The sequence below is a fragment of the Berghia stephanieae genome, chromosome 9 (genome assembly GCF_034508935.2).
Source record: "Berghia stephanieae isolate SIO BIC M18660-M18661 chromosome 9, UCSD_Bste_1.3, whole genome shotgun sequence".
NCBI classification, from domain to species: Eukaryota; Metazoa; Mollusca; class Gastropoda; order Nudibranchia; family Aeolidiidae; genus Berghia; species Berghia stephanieae.
In genome coordinates, this window is record NC_088368.1 from 28,378,353 (window position 1) to 28,395,852 (window position 17,500).

The 17,500-nt window shown below is 36.3% G+C and overlaps 1 protein-coding gene across 1 annotated transcript in view; it reads right to left on the reverse strand.

Moving 5' to 3' along the window:
• Positions 1-1,719: 1,719 nt before the first annotated feature.
• The window catches only part of LOC144979984 (uncharacterized), a 40,672-nt gene continuing 24,891 nt past the window's right edge, over positions 1,720-17,500 (reverse strand). Inside the window, exons 7-9 of the mRNA XM_078927398.1 lie at positions 16,544-16,667; positions 11,004-11,329; positions 1,720-10,553 (exon numbers count right to left, since the gene is read on the reverse strand). Coding sequence (XP_078783524.1) covers positions 9,156-10,553; positions 11,004-11,329; positions 16,544-16,667 — 1,848 coding nt within the window. The 3' untranslated portion in view covers positions 1,720-9,155. The remainder of the gene's footprint in view (positions 10,554-11,003; positions 11,330-16,543; positions 16,668-17,500) is intronic.

Genomic DNA, 17,500 nt, shown 5'->3' on the forward strand with positions numbered 1-17,500 from the left:
CTCAAATGCATCAAAGAGAAAGCAAAGAAAGTCAAGATAGTGTCTAGGGATACCAAAAAAATAGACATTAGTTCCTTCAAAAACAATCTGTCAGAGGAACTAGGAAGAATGGATATACCATCAGCACAGAAAACAGACGAGGTACTGCGCAACGTCATCGACAGGCATGCGCCAAAGACAACTAGAATAATAAATTCCAGGAAACCGTCTCCGTGGTTTAACCAGAGTGAAAAAACTGCCAAAAGGGAAAAAAGGAATGCAGAGGCATCGTGGAGAAAATCGGGCCTTGAGATTGACCGGCTGATATATATAGCAAAAAAGCATAAGTATAAAACCACCTGCAAAAAAGCAAAAAGAAACTATTATAACACAAAACTGTCATCAGTGAGGGACACTAAGGAATTTTTCTCTGTTTCAAAGGAACTTTTAGGGGAAGAAAAGGGCATGTGTCTACCCACTAATATCCCGGTAGAAAAGCAGCCGGATGCATTTTCAGATTTCTTTTCGGGAAAAATATCGAAAATTCGGAACAATTTGGACCTCGTGCAAAATGAAGATATAAATTTCCACCCTTTTTCGGGTTCACAGGGATTCTCTTGTTTTAAAGAAACAACTGAAGAAGAAATTTCTAAAATAATTTTTTCATCTTCCTCGAAGTCATGTGATTTAGATCCTTTACCAACTAATATTTTGAAATTATGTCTTCCTGAATTGTTACCTTGCATAACTTATATTATAAATCAGTCACTTATCTCAGGACAAGTCCCAGATATCTATAAACATGCAATTGTAAAGCCTCTCATAAAAAAGCAAAATCTCAATGTAAATGACCTTAGTAACTACCGTCCCGTCTCAAATCTGCCATTTCTTTCTAAAATCCTTGAAAAAGTTGTACTCAGACGTCTTTCACAACATCTCCATGAAAACAATCTATGGGAAAAATTTCAGTCAGCTTATCGTTCTTACCACAGCACAGAAACTGCTCTGTGCTGTGTTGCGAGTGATTTGCTTGATGTTTTAGATAAAGGTTCTGTTTCTCTTCTGACATTGTTAGACCTTTCGGCGGCGTTTGATACTATTGATCACGGTATTCTCATTAAACGACTTAATATAACCTTTGGCTTGTCTGGGACTGTCTTGCAGTGGTTTGAATCTTATTTAGATGGCAGAAATCAACAGGTTATGATTTTAGATAAACTTTCTCGTCAACATACATTGTCTTTTGGTGTTCCTCAAGGCTCTGTTTTGGGTGCAATTCTTTTTGTTTTGTATACTTCTCAATTATCTAATGTCATCACTGGTCATGGGCTGCGCTATCATCTCTATGCAGATGATACGCAACTTTATGCTACTGATAAAACTAAAAATCTCGAAAATATTGTGAAACGTGTGGAAGAATGTGTGACGGATGTGAAAGAGTGGATGGATGCAAACAAGTTGAAAATGAATGAGTCAAAAACAGAAGTGATGATTGTGGGAAATAGAGGGCAGTTGAAGGTGAATGATGGTCTTGAGGTGTTGATTGGGGGTGAAAAGATCAAAGTTTCAAAGACTGTGAAAAATTTGGGTGTCTATTTTGATTCAGAAATGAAAATGTCAGCTCACATTTCTGCTCTCTGTAAATCTTTATACTTTCAATTGAAGAAAATCAGTTCGATCCGTCAGTATATTGCAATTGGAACATGTAAAACATTGGTTGTTTCCCTCATTTTTTCGAAACTAGACTATTGTAACTCGCTGCTTGTCAACTTGCCTCAGGCTTCTATTAAACAATTGCAACTACTGCAAAACAGTGCAGCAAGATTAGTTTTTGGCAAAAAAAAATTTGATCATGCAACCCCGTTGTTGGCCTCTCTCCACTGGTTGCCCATTGAAAAGCGCACATATTACAAAGCAGCGTGTCTTGTTTATAAGTGTTTGGCTGGTATAGCACCGGCATATCTCACAGATCACGTGGTCATGTGTAAATTTGAAAATTACACTTTAAGATCATGTAATGACCAAACGAAAATTTCGGAAAAAAGATCAAGAACAAAATTTGGTGATAGATCGTTTGCTTGTTTCGGCCCAAGATTTGGAATGAACTACCACGTGGTCTGAGGGAGTGCAAGTCTTTACCTACTTTTAAAAGAATCTCAAGACACATTTTTACTGTATTTGTTTTTCTTGACTCTATATGAATCCTTGATTTGGCTATGAATTGTTATTGTTGTTATTATTTTATTTTTTTATTTTTTCACTTAAAATTGATATTTATATTGTAAAGTGCCCAGAGCTTGTGTTTTACACGAGAATGAGCGCTATATAAATGTGTATTATTATTATTATTATTATTATCTTGTTTCTCTGTTTATAGTGATTTTACAGCGCTTGTGACAGCGCTTGCAGTTATAAAGCCAATAAAACGAATGATAATTAAATAGGCAAAAGATATAGTTCTAGCTGAAGCACCAAAGTAAAACATGACAAATTTAAATATAGACTGGTTCAACAGAGATCAGAAGTAGATTCAAGGGCGATATTTCCTTGTAGTTAGTCCCACAATGACAGTGCTACAGGATTTCCATAACAGAGATTCACGCAAATGGTTAAACATAGATAAGCATTGTGTTAAAACCCCAGCAATCTCATGATACATAATAGACATACGATTTACAAATAAAATATAATATCCTTACTCACAAAGTTAAACATTTTAAAAATTATCTGTTTCCCTCTCAGCGTAAGAACTCAATGCAGGGCTAAAGGCCCCAAAACAAATGATCTCATTCCAGGAAAGTAGGGAAAGGTCAAATTATATATGACCCATCGCCTCAAATGGTAATGCGTCGAGGTATCTATCTCAATCAGTTTTTGAAATGGATTTGTTGGTTCGTTTTTGTTTTGTTTGTTGTTTTTGTTGTTTTTTAAATTGGATTTAGACTACGACGCTTTTAATTAATTCATCGCATTGTCAGTAAAAAAGTAAAAAGGGAGATAACAAGGGGGGGGGGTGGAATTGTAGATTTGAACCGAAGAAAAAAAGACCCCCCCCCCTCCCCCCAAAAAAAAGAAAAAAGACAAGGGCGACTGTTTCAAAAAGATTCTATTAGCAATGAGCATTTTATGATTATTCCTATTTTGATATTTGAAACAAAGGGGGATAATCCATTTAAGTTGCGCCGACCATCAATCTGAATCTATTTATTTAAAAAAAACCTGAAGTTGTACTCAGACACCTTCTGTCATTGTCATAGTATCTCCACCAAGCGGAATACATTCAGATTCTCAGATTCTTTATCAAATCCACTTCCTTACGGATTTTCTAAATTGATATTGCCGTATATTAAAACTGGCATAGACTGGATGTGCGGCCTTTCGGTCAGGCTACATCACAATAAATCCACCCATGTTTTAAATATACGCGGCTAATAGCAATGCAGAAACTAATTTCAAAATAACTCTAATAATATGACAGTTGTAACAACAGACCTTGATAGATAAAAGCCCGATAGATATAATGTAGTCATTACGCATCTTTTTAATCGTTAAAAATGTTTTAAGAGAGAACTAAACAGAATACATAGTATATAAAATACGACAAAGGGAACGAGTTCAAACATGGCAGAACGTAGAAAGATTTTGAGTCTAGTCTGAGACCCATTCAACAAGTTAAAAACACCAGATCCCATATAAATATCTATTTATTTTAATCTAAGACAAGGACATAAAGCAATGTGGAAGAGGGCAAACGGTATTGCGGAGGATAGAAGAGAGGCAAGAAAGATAATCCCTCGCTAACAACAAAGAAAAATTGGGAGCAGTCACCAGAAGTCATTTGATGGAATAAATAAATATATCAAATTTAGGACCCATCCACCCAAAACCATTTTTAGCCCTGCCATTATAGCGATTTTTTTGTTTGTTTGTTTGTTGCTTTAGGTCTCTTCCAACACAATTGAGGTTATATGAGAGACCGCTGAAACAAAAAACAAGCAATCTAACAAAAATAGTACAAATGTAAATCAAAATCATAACCTAAAGATATCATAAGCTAAATTATAAATAACCAAGAACAACAGGCAGAAGATTTACAAAAAAAAATATATCCCCTGTCAAAAATACAATCACAACCAAAGAAGCAGGATAGGCTAGTAAAGAGAAGAAGAAACGACATCACTATCGGATCGTACACCCATGCGAACATCATAGGTATATATGATTCAAGGGTGATGCTCCCATCCAACCACCCGCTTATAGCGATTTACAACCAATTTTGAAACAGGGGTGGGGGGGGGGGGGAGAGAGAGAGAGAGAGAGAGAGAGAGAGAGAGAGAGAGAGAGAGAGAGAGAGAGAGAGAGAGCGAGAGAGAGAGAGAGAGAGAGAGAGAGAGAGAGAGAGAGAGAGAGAGAGAGAGTCTTTTGTTAAAAACAATAAATTGTGACCCATCGTCTCAAAACGGTTTCATGCCGGGATGAACCAGACGCTAAAAGTCAAATGACAGTTAAATTGACTGAAAACATGAAATCTTGGTTTTTGGTACTCCATATTACGACAGGCGTTTTCCTCAAGAAAACAGAAACTTAACCCAAGTCCGACATTATTTTATTTTTTTTGGCTACAAATTCAATTTTCAGCACTTTAATCATTCCGACATAGTCTATCTAATACCGTTTTCAGGCGATGGGTCAATAATAGAATTTAAAACGATAAATGAATTTTGTACAATTTTTAGATCTTTTTTTCCAGCAAATCTAAAACTTGGTGAGAATCTAGAAATTAACTGCATACATATACATATTTTACAATCAGATTTTTATAACTAACCGGGTAAAACACTTTAAAATTCTGTAACAGTCCAAACAAAAAGTCGATTACAAGCAGTCGATTATTGTCAAAGGTTCATCAATTAATCAAGACTCCTTGATTCACCTGAAAGCTAAAATGTTTTTGAAAAAAAAAAAAAAGAGGAAAATAAATGTAGCAGTTTTCTGTGAAAAATAAGTTTTCATAGGGAATTGTTTGCTTTGATGGTTTTGTTTGTTTGTTGTTTTTGATTGTTGTTTTTAGATTATTTTTTTTGTTGCTGTTCTTTTTGGGAGTTTTTTTTTTTTTTGGGTAATTTCTTCTTTTTTTTTTTCTTTCTTTTGAAACGGATAACCTAATACAGCCAGCAACATTCAGACTTAGATGATTTTGGGATGTTTTTTTCCTTGTATGTTCCATTCTGCTTTGTCTGACACTGTACCATACACTTTTTCAGATCTTTCTGCTTCAAAGTTTGTCACTTAAAAAAAGAAAATGTAAATGCTGCTTCTCGAAGCTAGAAGAAATAAATAACAATGTGAAAATTGAATGTAAGTTCAATTTAATAAACGAATAGGCTGTAGTGTTTCATTCATCCTGTTTTGTTGATAAAGGGTAAACCCAAAACGTCCAAATTATCTCTTTTCAGTTATTATATTGAAGCTTGCATTCAATTTCACATTGTGATTTATCACTTTAAAGAAAATGACACGAGCATAGAAGAAGGTACCAAAATCCCTTACCAACCGACCCCCGTCTCCTTTGTAAAGTCATGCCAAAGGAGAAAACATTGTTTCAATAAGTCCCATTTATTTACAATCTATTTTTTATAACATTTTCTCTTTTTTACAATTATTTTGATTCTTAAAGAAGAATCTGTTTTCCTCCAAAATGTACAATAAGTTCTTAAAAGATTCTATTTACAATTTTCCCCAATAAATTCTTCCCTCAATTTATCAACGTGTTTTGTACAATTGTAATCAAATGTTCATCTTGTTTTTATGTTTTTTAGAATCCGAAATTTTTTATATCTACAATTATTTTTTTTAATGTATTCAAAACCTTTGAGAGAGAAAAAATAAATATTATCTAGAAAAACTCAATATTAATAATTATAATATTAACTCAGTAATAACAATAACTCTTTGAATATATACAAAATAAATGGTGAGCGTGTAGACGTGTGCCATTTGATATATTTACAATATGTCTTTACAATATGATTTTTGTACAATAAATATACTTAGGTCTATATACAGTCATAAAAATGAAATCTATTCACCACTCATATGTAAAACATGTCTACGTCAAATGGGTCAATAATTGTTTTGTTACAGTTACTTCCCTTGATGAGAAATCTGAGTCTTTTAACTAGAAAAAAACAAAACAAAAAAACTTGCTCTCAGCATACTCTAAATCCACATAGGAAAAAAAAATTCCACCAGAGGCCAAATGACCCATTTTGACAGTATAACACAAGGTATGGCATGTACTTATGTGACAGAGCATGACATAACCAGTCGGAAGGTGAAAATTTTGGATTTGCAGTTTTTTGCATTTTCTGAGGGAATATGTTCCCCAGAGCATTTTAATCTTTGTTTGAAGTAAGTCGGGTGATTTTCATGGGGTTATGGTCGATGTGTGGAAGAGGTGTCCGGCGACTTTTCTCAAATTTCATACTTTTTCATCTTGACTAGCTGTAAAAAAAATATGTTTAGAAGTGAAGTTAAGTTTTTATGTTTCCCGAAGATGTACAAAAAGGGTTGATTTGATCATTTATGACAAGAACTCATTTTTTTATCAAAATTGACCTAACTTAGCTTGACAATATCTCAGTTCAAACCTTTTTACCATCCGACTTATTGTGTCATTCACTGTAACATATAAGTTATAGTCTGTGTTACCCGTTGTATGAAGTGACTAGAAAGAAGTACATACTGCTATACCACACCAACCCTAATGTCAATGATATTAACAGTAAAGCAAGCATTTATTTATTTCATGACTTTGTTTCGCAATTTGTTGAGATTTCTTTCTGCGCAATCAATATAAGAATTGATGGGACAGTCAAAATGTCGTTATAGATCTATATTACCTGCTCTTGTAAGTGTTCAGGAAAACGTTAGACAAGGGGTCTAGTTTTAACAAAGACCAGTTAGGTCCAATGAGCAGTCCATTTCGAACATTTGTGGTTCCTTTTCCTTTTAGTTATTTTTTATTATTGGATTACGCTATATAGAAGGAACGAAATTGACGTCACTCAGCTCTTTGTTATTGGTTTTAGCCAGCCATTTTCATGAGGAGTTCTCATTAAATACTACCACTCAGGCTATGAACGTTCAAGGTTACAGTTTTGTGTTAGAACGGTAGGCCTGTATCCGGCTGGTGGATGTTGTGGGTATTTTGGCTAGATAAGACACTTTTCTTCACAAATAAAATGAAGCAATAAATTTTGTATTTGTATTTATAGCGATTGAAGACACCGACAAAAGACTTGTATAAGCGATTATTTATAGCTGACTAGAGAAACAGAGAAAAGTCTTGCATTAGCATAATAATATCATCTAATTAGCGATTCAGGAAACACATCAAAGTCTTGCGTTGACATGTGTTTATGGAGTAAGAGTCAAAAATCTTGTATTGTCGCGAGTTTATAGCTCAAAAGAGAAACAGACGCGTATTGTATCAGCATGTATTTACAGTTGATTAGAGAAACAGATAAAAGTCTTATATCAGAGTGTATTTACAGTGATTAGAGAAACAGACAAAAGTCTTGTATCAGCGTGTATTTACTGTGATTATAGAAACAGTTAAAAGAATTATATTATCGTGCATTTATAGTGACTAGACAAACAGACATACTTCTTGTATCAGTGTGTATTTGTAGTAATTAGAGAATCAGAAAAAATGTCTTTACATTAGCGTGTATTTATAGCGATTAGAGAAACAGACTAAAGCTGTATTCGCACATATAAATTGCTGACTAGAGAGATAAGCAAATGTTCTTTATTAGCGTGTTCTATAGCAGACTAGTGGGAAAAGGTCTTGTATTAGCTTATATTTATAGATAAAAAGAGAAATTGATAATCGTCTTGAACTACCGTTTGTGTTTTAAGTGACTAGAGATTTTTTGTTGTTTTTTTGTTTTTGTTTTTTTGTTGCTTTAGGTCTCTTCCAACACAATTGAGGTTATATGAGAGACTGCTGAAATAAAAAAACAAGCAATCTAACAAAAATAGTACAAATGTAAATCAAAATCATAACCTAAAGATATCATAAGCTAAATTATAAATAACCAAGAACAAACAGGCAGAAGATTTACAGAAAAAAAAATATCCCCTGTCAAAAATACAATCACAAACCAAAGAAGCAGGATAGGCTAGTAAAGAGAAGAAGAAACGACATCACTATCGGATCGTACACCCATGCAAACATCATAGGTATATGATTCAAGGGTGATGCTCCCATCCAACCACCCGCAAGTGACTAGAGAGATTGTTAAACAAAACCATGGGTGTGTAAATACGTCAATAAAACCAATAATTCACCAATATTATTATTATGGCACCTAACCATTGCGTCGAACGAGCAATGATTGACATGGAGTTTTTAAAATAGTGAATTCAAATGATATTTAATTGGTTGCACTATGTATAAACATCAATTAATGTTATTTTTACATTGACCTATAACATGCCATAACACTAATGCAATTAAAATATCTATCTTTCTCTCATTCGACGAATTCTGCCAACATTCAATATGCAATGATGGTATTATTATTATTACACGGGTATATTAAATGTATGTGTAATTTGTCAAATTTATACCAACCACGCACAGTGTTAACTTTCATTGCTGTAATTATGATTTCACGATTTGACCTGTGCCTTCATTTCAAGTACATATGATGACTTCCTATCATTTTAGTCCGCTCTGACTAATAGTAAGCACCAATGCCAACATATGTGATATCGTTTCGACAACCATTACCTTCGTCATTGATTCTTGCTTATTGCGATTAAAATGACAAAACTTCAAGTGTTGTTTTCATTGTCAAAGTTTATAACAAAGATGGGTTTTGTGATATCAGCTTCCATATATTAAATTTGTTTCAATGGAAATCGTAAAGTTTTGACTCGCATTTTAAGTCAATGTCATAATTTGTCATCATTGCAGCCATCAAGCAATCACAATGGGCAACTTTCGAATGTTTAACTTCACAAAACATTCACGAGGCAAGTTTCATCACATTTAGATTCATTGTCAATTAATTTACAATGTGATCCAGGATATATAATACTCCAATCATTATCACAAGATGTGCATTGCCAAATTTCAATGTCAACTTTCACCATGAATCACACTGTCAACTTTCATCATTGGTGGCTTCATTTTCCATTATACTATGATGTTGGCTCATATCCCCTAATCTTCCATTTCCGTAATAGTGGATTTCTCCGTTACCTGATGTCATTCTTCCATTCTGAGAGATCGGAACAAACTGGTAATGGTTCTGATGTAGAAGTTGCTGCTGATGATGGTGATGGTTATGAAGATGCTGATGATGAACGTGGTGAAGGTGGTTATATCGTTGTTGCTGTTGTTGTTGTTGCTGCTGGTGATGGTTATTGCCATTGAGACCATTTCGACCACCAGCACCACCGCCATTGCACGAAACTGGGCTTTGATAATCAGAGACATTCTCGCTTTTTGTAAAATTATCACATGGAGGACTCGAGGGTTGTGAGGCTTTTCTTCCTCCTGGACTGAAGTGAGATGAGTTTGAACCTGAAAGTACTGGAGATGGATGTTGTTTTGAGAGGGAAAGATTGACGTTGCTGTTGTTGTAGAAAGATGATGAGGATGATGAGATTTTGTCATCAAATACTACGTTCGTGTCGCTGTTTTGTTTGGTTTGAGATTTAGCGCTATTGATGTTGTTATTGTTGTTTTGAATGTTTTTATTGTCAATAGTATTGTCGTTGTTGTTATGGTTGTTGTTTGAGGTCATGGTAGGTTTATGGTCTCTTGGACTCATTTGAAAATTGGACGACGATTGTTGCAGCTGTTGGTTGTAATGGCCTTGAAGGGACGCAACTCGTGTCTGCTCGTCTTTTTCGGTATTTTGGAAATGTTGGTCCTGAAGTGAATGATGATGATGATGATGATGTTGTCGTTGAGGGGAGTGATGATGGAGGAAATGTTGTGGGGATACGACTTGATCGCTCATGTTCGTAGGGCTAGGACAGCCATTCGTCAACGCCCCGTTTCCGGAGTACAAAGATGGCGGCGTTCCGTAGGGAGAATAGTATGGAGTCAGACCAAAACCCCCACCATTGGGTGTGTAGAGAGCTGAAAACGGATGTTGTTGGTAAGGATGATAGTGATGCTGCTGTTGGTGTTGTGGTGGTTGTTGTTGTTGTTGTTCATGATACTGCATCATTTGTCGTATCTGTTGTTCGTGACGCTCCCTTGGATCAATTCTTCTGAAAGAATCGAGATATTTTTCGCTGGCGAAAGAATTTCGAAGAGAATTCAATGAATTCATTTTTTCAGGGTCAAAGGTGACCCCGTCTACGCCCAAAGCAACAGCTGTGGCAGTTGATATACCGTTGTCATCGTGACTGGTTTGGGAATCGCTGCAACTGTTTCCGCTTCCGTTTGTATCAGAAATTCCGATAGTGTTAGGCGCTGAGGTCAATGTCATGTTAGGATCACTTCCGGAAAAAGATTGGGGATTCACCTCTGGAAATTTAGGATTTATCTGTGAGGATAAAGCATTGTTTATTTTAACTAGAATGAAAATTATAAATAAGATGATTACTTTTAATTTTGTGAAAAGACCAAAGACGAATATTGATAGATTGGTATGTTGCGACAGACATAACATCGTGCTTGCGTTGTACATGGTGATGACATTTATTAACTTGGCTTTGCTGCTACTTGTGTTAGTGGTAGGCCTATTGTGACGACGACGTCAACAATGATAATGATAAATATACAAATTATGTTGTTGGTGGTGTTTGTCGTGGTGGTGGTGTTGGTGATGATGATGATGATGATGATGATGATGATGATGATGATGATGATGATGATGATGATGATGATGAGCATAATCATGATCGTGATTATGATGGGTGAATGAATTAAGGAAGGCGATTGCTGCCTACGAGAATGATAATGTCAATTAAAACCACTTGGACAATCAACCAACCTGTTGATCGCTGGGTGCTCCACAAACGCCATCTAAAGCAAGATTATTATGATCTGCTGGCTGATGAACTCCGAGGTGAGAGGTCATGGCCGCACCCCCACCACTGGCACCACCACCATTACTACCCCCACCTGTTGGCAGGCCGAATAAATCTTGGTAATGTGGGGTAGAGGGGCTTATCTGCTGCTGCTGTTGCTGTTGGGGATGAAGATGGTGGGGATGGTGCGTGGGTGTTGTCGCGTTGGAGGTGGTTGGACTAATGTAGCCTTGATCTTCAAGTGCTGATGGGTCTAGACTGTTGTCCCAGTCCATGGCAAGTGCTGAATCTGTTGTGAGGAATGGAGAGAAATTTGTTTTTGTTTTTGTATTTAAGGGTTTTACAGCGTTTGCGACACATCTGGGTTATAAAATGGGAAAGTAAAAAGTTCAAGAATTACAATTAAAGCCCCCAAGAAAAATTAAGACAAAGATGAATTGGTTTAAATAGGGTACAGGTGAAGATTCCAAGAGCACACGATCAGACTACTAAGTTTGACATCACCTAAGTCTCATCCTGACACAAGCACAGGTCCCAACTAAGAGGAACACACTTAAATGTTTCCAAATCATAATATATTAGTAAAACAAAGTTTTTACAGTGCATTTCAGAGAGAAGTTTTACAAAACAAAAAATATCATCTCCCCAAATTATAACTATACATTTGACTGTTTCCCTCTCAGCCAAAGACTCTGTCCAGGAAAAAAACAACAAATAAACTCATTCCAAGACAGATACAGAAAGCAAGCTAGAAAACAGATACAGAGGCATAGAAGATGCAGTAAATGACTTTCCTGCCCACTATAGGAGGAATGGAGAGAAATAAATAATGCGTCCATGAACGCCCAGACTGTTTTGTCTGTATGTGTCCCGATATCAAATGTGCGGCTATGTGGTCTAGTGGTATGACACTCGCTTTCGGATCGGAAGGACCTGGGTTCGAGCCTGACTCGGTGCATTGTTGAGTTCTTGCAAAAGGCTCTTTACTCACATTTTCTCACTGTACTCAGGTGTAAAATGAGCACCTGGCCGTTAACAGCGTTGTCTCTGTCCGAAAAAAATGTAATATCGCCTAACAGGCGTCGTGTCCCGTCCTATATGTTAAATGTTGCTGTTGGCCAGGGACCCCTTGTAAAGTGCTTCGAGCACGTTATGAAATAATGATAATAATAATAATAATAATAATAAATAAATTTTAAAAAAATAAATAAATAAAAAAAATAAAAATAATAATAATAATAATAATAATAATAATAATAATAAATAATAATAATAATATAATAATAATAATAATAATAATAATAATAATAATAATAATAATATAATTCCCTTTATTCATCCCATATGGGAAATTTGCCTCTAGGGTCTATTCCAAGGGAAGACTGGAATAACCCAGGCGACAGCGCCGCAAAGTGAGCTAGGGCGAGGTGACTCAATGCCACACAGCGCAGCGGGTATTCGAACTTGATACCTTTCGGAATGTACTAAATCTTGTACAAACTACTAACAATTATATAATGGCAAAGTGCAGTATTGAGGTGGATTGGTCAAAATGATTAATTTGTCAAGAAGTAAAAAAAAAAAATTAGAATGCCCAGCTCTGTCAAAGCGGAAATCTTGTGGTCAATGGTACGTGACTTTTGTAGCGTCGCGTTCTACCGGCTATGGTGTTAAGACTTTTAACGGATTAGCAAATGATAGTGACAAGTTAGATTTGTCTGTTGAAGACCGATCTGAGGATACACTGGAGGTCCTGAAGCAAAATGATACCAAATGGCACAATTTCTGTCGCACTTGATATACGGCCACAATAAATCAGAAGGCTCGCTGTGAAAAAAGAGAAATCACAAGAGAACTTGTCAAACTATCCCGATCAAGACAATCTCTCATCATCCCACTGTCCAAGGAGGCAGAATATGCGTTTTCCCTCAGATGCCGTTATCACAAGAAATAGGACACATTGTATGCTTTGCAACAATAAGTAAAGCTTCCCTCCATTCAATAATGACAAAAGACATGAACGAAAATATCCGCGTGGCTTCAGAAATTATAAACGATGTCCAGATTCTCTCCATATTCTCAAATAGCGATTTGATTGCGCAGGGAGTTCATTATCAGAAGATGTGTCATGTCCGTTTTATGAACATAAAAAAATGCTGAATATTACCAAAACAAACAAAGTTCTAGTTTTGCTATTGCTGAAATTGTTTCTTCTTCTTCCTCTTCCTCTTCAAGCTGAAACTTCCTCGTGGAAGGCTCAGCAACAGCTTACCCAATTGTTTTACTGGGGGGTTATCCAAATTGTTCCTAAGTCATATAGTTGATGGCAGAAACGAGTAAAGATGGTAGTCCACTCTATAGATAGAATGTGGTTGGCCAAGGAGTTCACAACATTGCCATCCGGAAGTATAACGGACCAACACACAAACTCTGTGTAACCATGAACTTTTAGTCTGGTTAATACAGTTTAGTGAGAACAACTCACAAACGCGGATGGCAAAAACAATAACAAAGGCCTGAGTGACGTCATCTGCATACTATCTATATTGTGGCAACATAAATTTGCCAGGATTCCTCTTGTTCTGTTGGAGGCCGTGTAATGACACCTGACCTGGTTTTTCTGACCTTTGTAAAATACATTTAGTTTATTCTTCTCTCTCCTTTCCTTCAATGGTTCCATATATGACTTTGATTTGTTTGAGGATTTTGTTGAACGAATTTTATAGCTTTTTTTTTATTATTGATTCTATTTACCAAATTTCGGAGGTGTGATCAGGATCCCATACCTTACCGCTTTACTCGAGTGTTGGTCTAACATAAACTTTATAGCATTTCTCTTTTATGGCTACTTTGTAGCCGATGAGGTTTCTTCTCAAGAATCCCAGGGTGGAGTTTGCCTTCCTGTGTATGTTTCCAATGTGGTCTTTCCAGGTCAGGAGATTGTTTATCGTTACTCCGAGATACCTTGCTTTGGTGACGTCTTCTAGTGTGTTGTTGTGTATTGTGTATTATCTTTCTTTTGTTGGTAATTTTCTGGAACCTAGGTCCCGATGAAGAATTTCAGAATCTTTCTTATGCCTTATTGGTCTGTACAAAAGGCTGTCACCCGGAAATAGTCTCAGTTGCGTTCCTAGCGACAATCTTTCAGGCAAATCATTGATGTAGATAAGGAACAAGAGGGGACCCAGTACGGAATCTAGGGACACACCTGTAGTACTGGAGCTGAGTCTGACATTGCTCTTTCAGTTGTTTACGATAAGTGAGAAAATCCATTATCCAGTCCTGTGTGTTACTCATGATTCCATATTCTTCTTCTTCTAGGTTCCATGCCTGGTCCAGGCTTCGGATACTGCATGAATTATCTCTCTCCATTCCTCCCTGTCTCTTGCCTTTTCAAACAGCTCTTGGATTGTTAGGCTGGTGAAGCCCTTCAGTTGGTCTATGAGTGTTTTTCTTTGTCTCCCCCGGGCGCGTTTACCAGGTATTTTTCCACAACTTGCCAGGTATTCATTCTTATCTTTCCTTACTATGTGTCCGAAAAAGGATAGTTGTCGATCCACTATTAAGGGCATTAGTTTCCTTTGTTGGTATGTTTGTTTTAGCACTTCTTCGTTCGTTTTGTGTGCAGTATACGATATTCTCTGCATCCTTCTCAAGCACCACATTTCAAAAGCTTCAATGTTCTTTTGTGTTTCTGCATTTGTAGTCCAGCTTTCGCATCCGTATAACAAGATTGGCCACACGTAGCACTTCAAGACTCGGAATCTAATCCCGAACGACATCTGTTTGTTTTTCAAAATGTTTCCCATATGATTCCATATATCCGCAGTTTAATAACCAGAGTATGGTCATTGACTTTATCAAATGATTTACTAAAGTCTAATAAAATAACATCTGTTTAGAGTTGTTTATTCATGTTTTCTGTTAGGTTGTTGCAAGTTGTTATTCGTTGTGTTTCACAAAAGGGCTCCTTTTTGGAGCCATGCTATATATAAAACATTCAAGTACAGAACAGAGCCGAGAGAGAGAAAAAGAGAGAGAGAGAGAGAGAGAGAGAGAGAGAGAGGGAGAGAGAGAGAGAGAGAGAGAGAGAGAGAGTCCATAAATTGCCAGAATGAATCAAGATGTATAGCAAAGGATGCTGTGAATGAGGTTGCACCCAGTCGTATGTTCACCCAATCAGGTTAAGAGAAAGACTCCAGCCGGTCCTACCAGGCCAACCTCAGGAAAAGAAACTTTAGCCTTCAATAAGACAACATATGGTTTTCTTGAACATTCGTGCCATGGAAAATGCTGACAACGAGGTATTGGCTTATCTTGCGCCGTTAAAATAATTCAAAGAGATCAGGATAAACTAGAAAAGGCTGCTGTTGAATTCTCTCAAGCCTCTCAAGAAAAATGTGTTCCACAGTCATTTGTCTAATAAATATGATTTTTGTTGGATCCTAATCATCTAAAAATGTTAATATACGTCACCAAGAAGGTCTTTCATTTTCGAAATTAATAGTTACCAACATCACCATAATCACTACCACTATCACCACCACCACCTCATCATCACTATAATCATCATCATCATCATCATCTTCATCATCATCATCATCATCATCATCATCATCATCATCGTCATCATCACCGCTACCACGATCACCACCACCTCATCATCATCCCCACCACCATTATCAATACTACTTTCTCCATAATCACCTCATCATCTTCATCATCATCATCATCATCATCATCATCATCATCATCATCATCATCATCATCATCATCATCATCATGATCATCACTACCACTACCATCACCACCACCACAACATCATCATCAACATCATCCTGAGCATCATCGTCTTCGTCATCATCATCATCATCATCATCCTCATCATCATCATCATCATCATCATCATCATCATCATCATCATCATCACTACCAAGATCACCACCACCACCACCTCATCAACATCATCACCATTATCACTACTATTATCACCACAATCACCTCATCATCATCATCATTATCACCAACATCACTTCCACCATCATCTTCACCACGATGACGACCAACACAACACAAGTAAAACTAATACCAGCACCATCTCCTCCTCTCCCACCGCCCCCCCCCCCCCTTCCAGTTCTCATAATACAGCTATACTAACGGCCCATACGGTCCTATATCACATATAGGCACATTTTTTAACAATGATAATTATTTAAGCCAAAATAATCAACCGTGTACACGGCTAAAAATAATATATTTATAAAGCGCCGATTTGTCAACAAATAATTCATGGATTGCGTCCCTTTGATTTAATATAGTTCATATAGGCGGATTTTCATCTCCCTATTTTACACTGTTAGAGGAATTTCTCAATGTAGTTCTATATCAACATCGATTAATAGTGGTCTCGAGTTACTTTGTACCAAATTTGGTGCTTTCATCACTAATTTGCACAATTTTACCCTAATTCCCCTAGCTAAATTGGACTTCATCGGGTACATACCACTGAGACCACCAGGAGTAGTAACTCTTCCTTTACTATTTGCTTGTCCAGAAATATCTTGGTTACTTCCCTTCGTATTGTTTGCCGTCTTCTTCAACCTTGCCCGGTTGTTTTGGAACCAAACCTAGATTTAAATATAGAAGAGAAGAAAAAAAATCTGGTTTAAATGCATGAATAAGTTTGAAAAACAAAGTTTTATCTAGCACCCATTTAAACTATTTTGTCTTTGGTAAGCTGTTACGAGAGCAATTCCAATGCTTTAAAGTTTGCGATCTGAACATAGAGGAAAGGGAGCGAGTAAAAATGAAGCCGATTTTTTAAATAAAAATTATTTGTTTTTTGTTTTGTTTTGTTATTGCTATTGTTTTGTTCGGTGGTAATAGTTGTTTGTTTGTTCTAGTTCTCTTTTTCTTCTTTCTTTTTTTGTTCGTTATTTTGTTTGTTGTTGTTTTTGTTATTTTGTTTTGTTTTTGTTTTTTTGTTTGTTTTTTATTTGTTTTTTGTTTGTTTGTTTTTTTTTTTGGGGGGGGGGGGGTATTTTTTATGGGATTTTTTCTTTTTTCTGTTGTATTTGTTGTTTTTTTTTTTTCTTTTGGGAGGGGGGGGGGGGGGGGGGCGTTGTTATATTTTGCTTTGCTTTGTCTGTTTTGTTTGTTTGTCTTCAGTGGTTTCAATAATTCTCTATTCTTTTTACCTTCCCGGATGAAACGTTTGAACTTTAGATTAACATGGTTGAAAATTAACGTATTGTAAATAAATATTTACCCCAAAAATTGAATGTTTCGGGTGACGAGCAAAGGAATCGGGTTGGTATATTTAACTCCCAATTTATCATAAAGATAAATCGGTTGAGATGTATTGAGGCATTTAAAACACAATATTAGAACTTTGTACAATTAATAGAACGAAGATGACGTCACTCTGGTCTTTTTGTTTTTTGTGTTTTGCCATCCATGT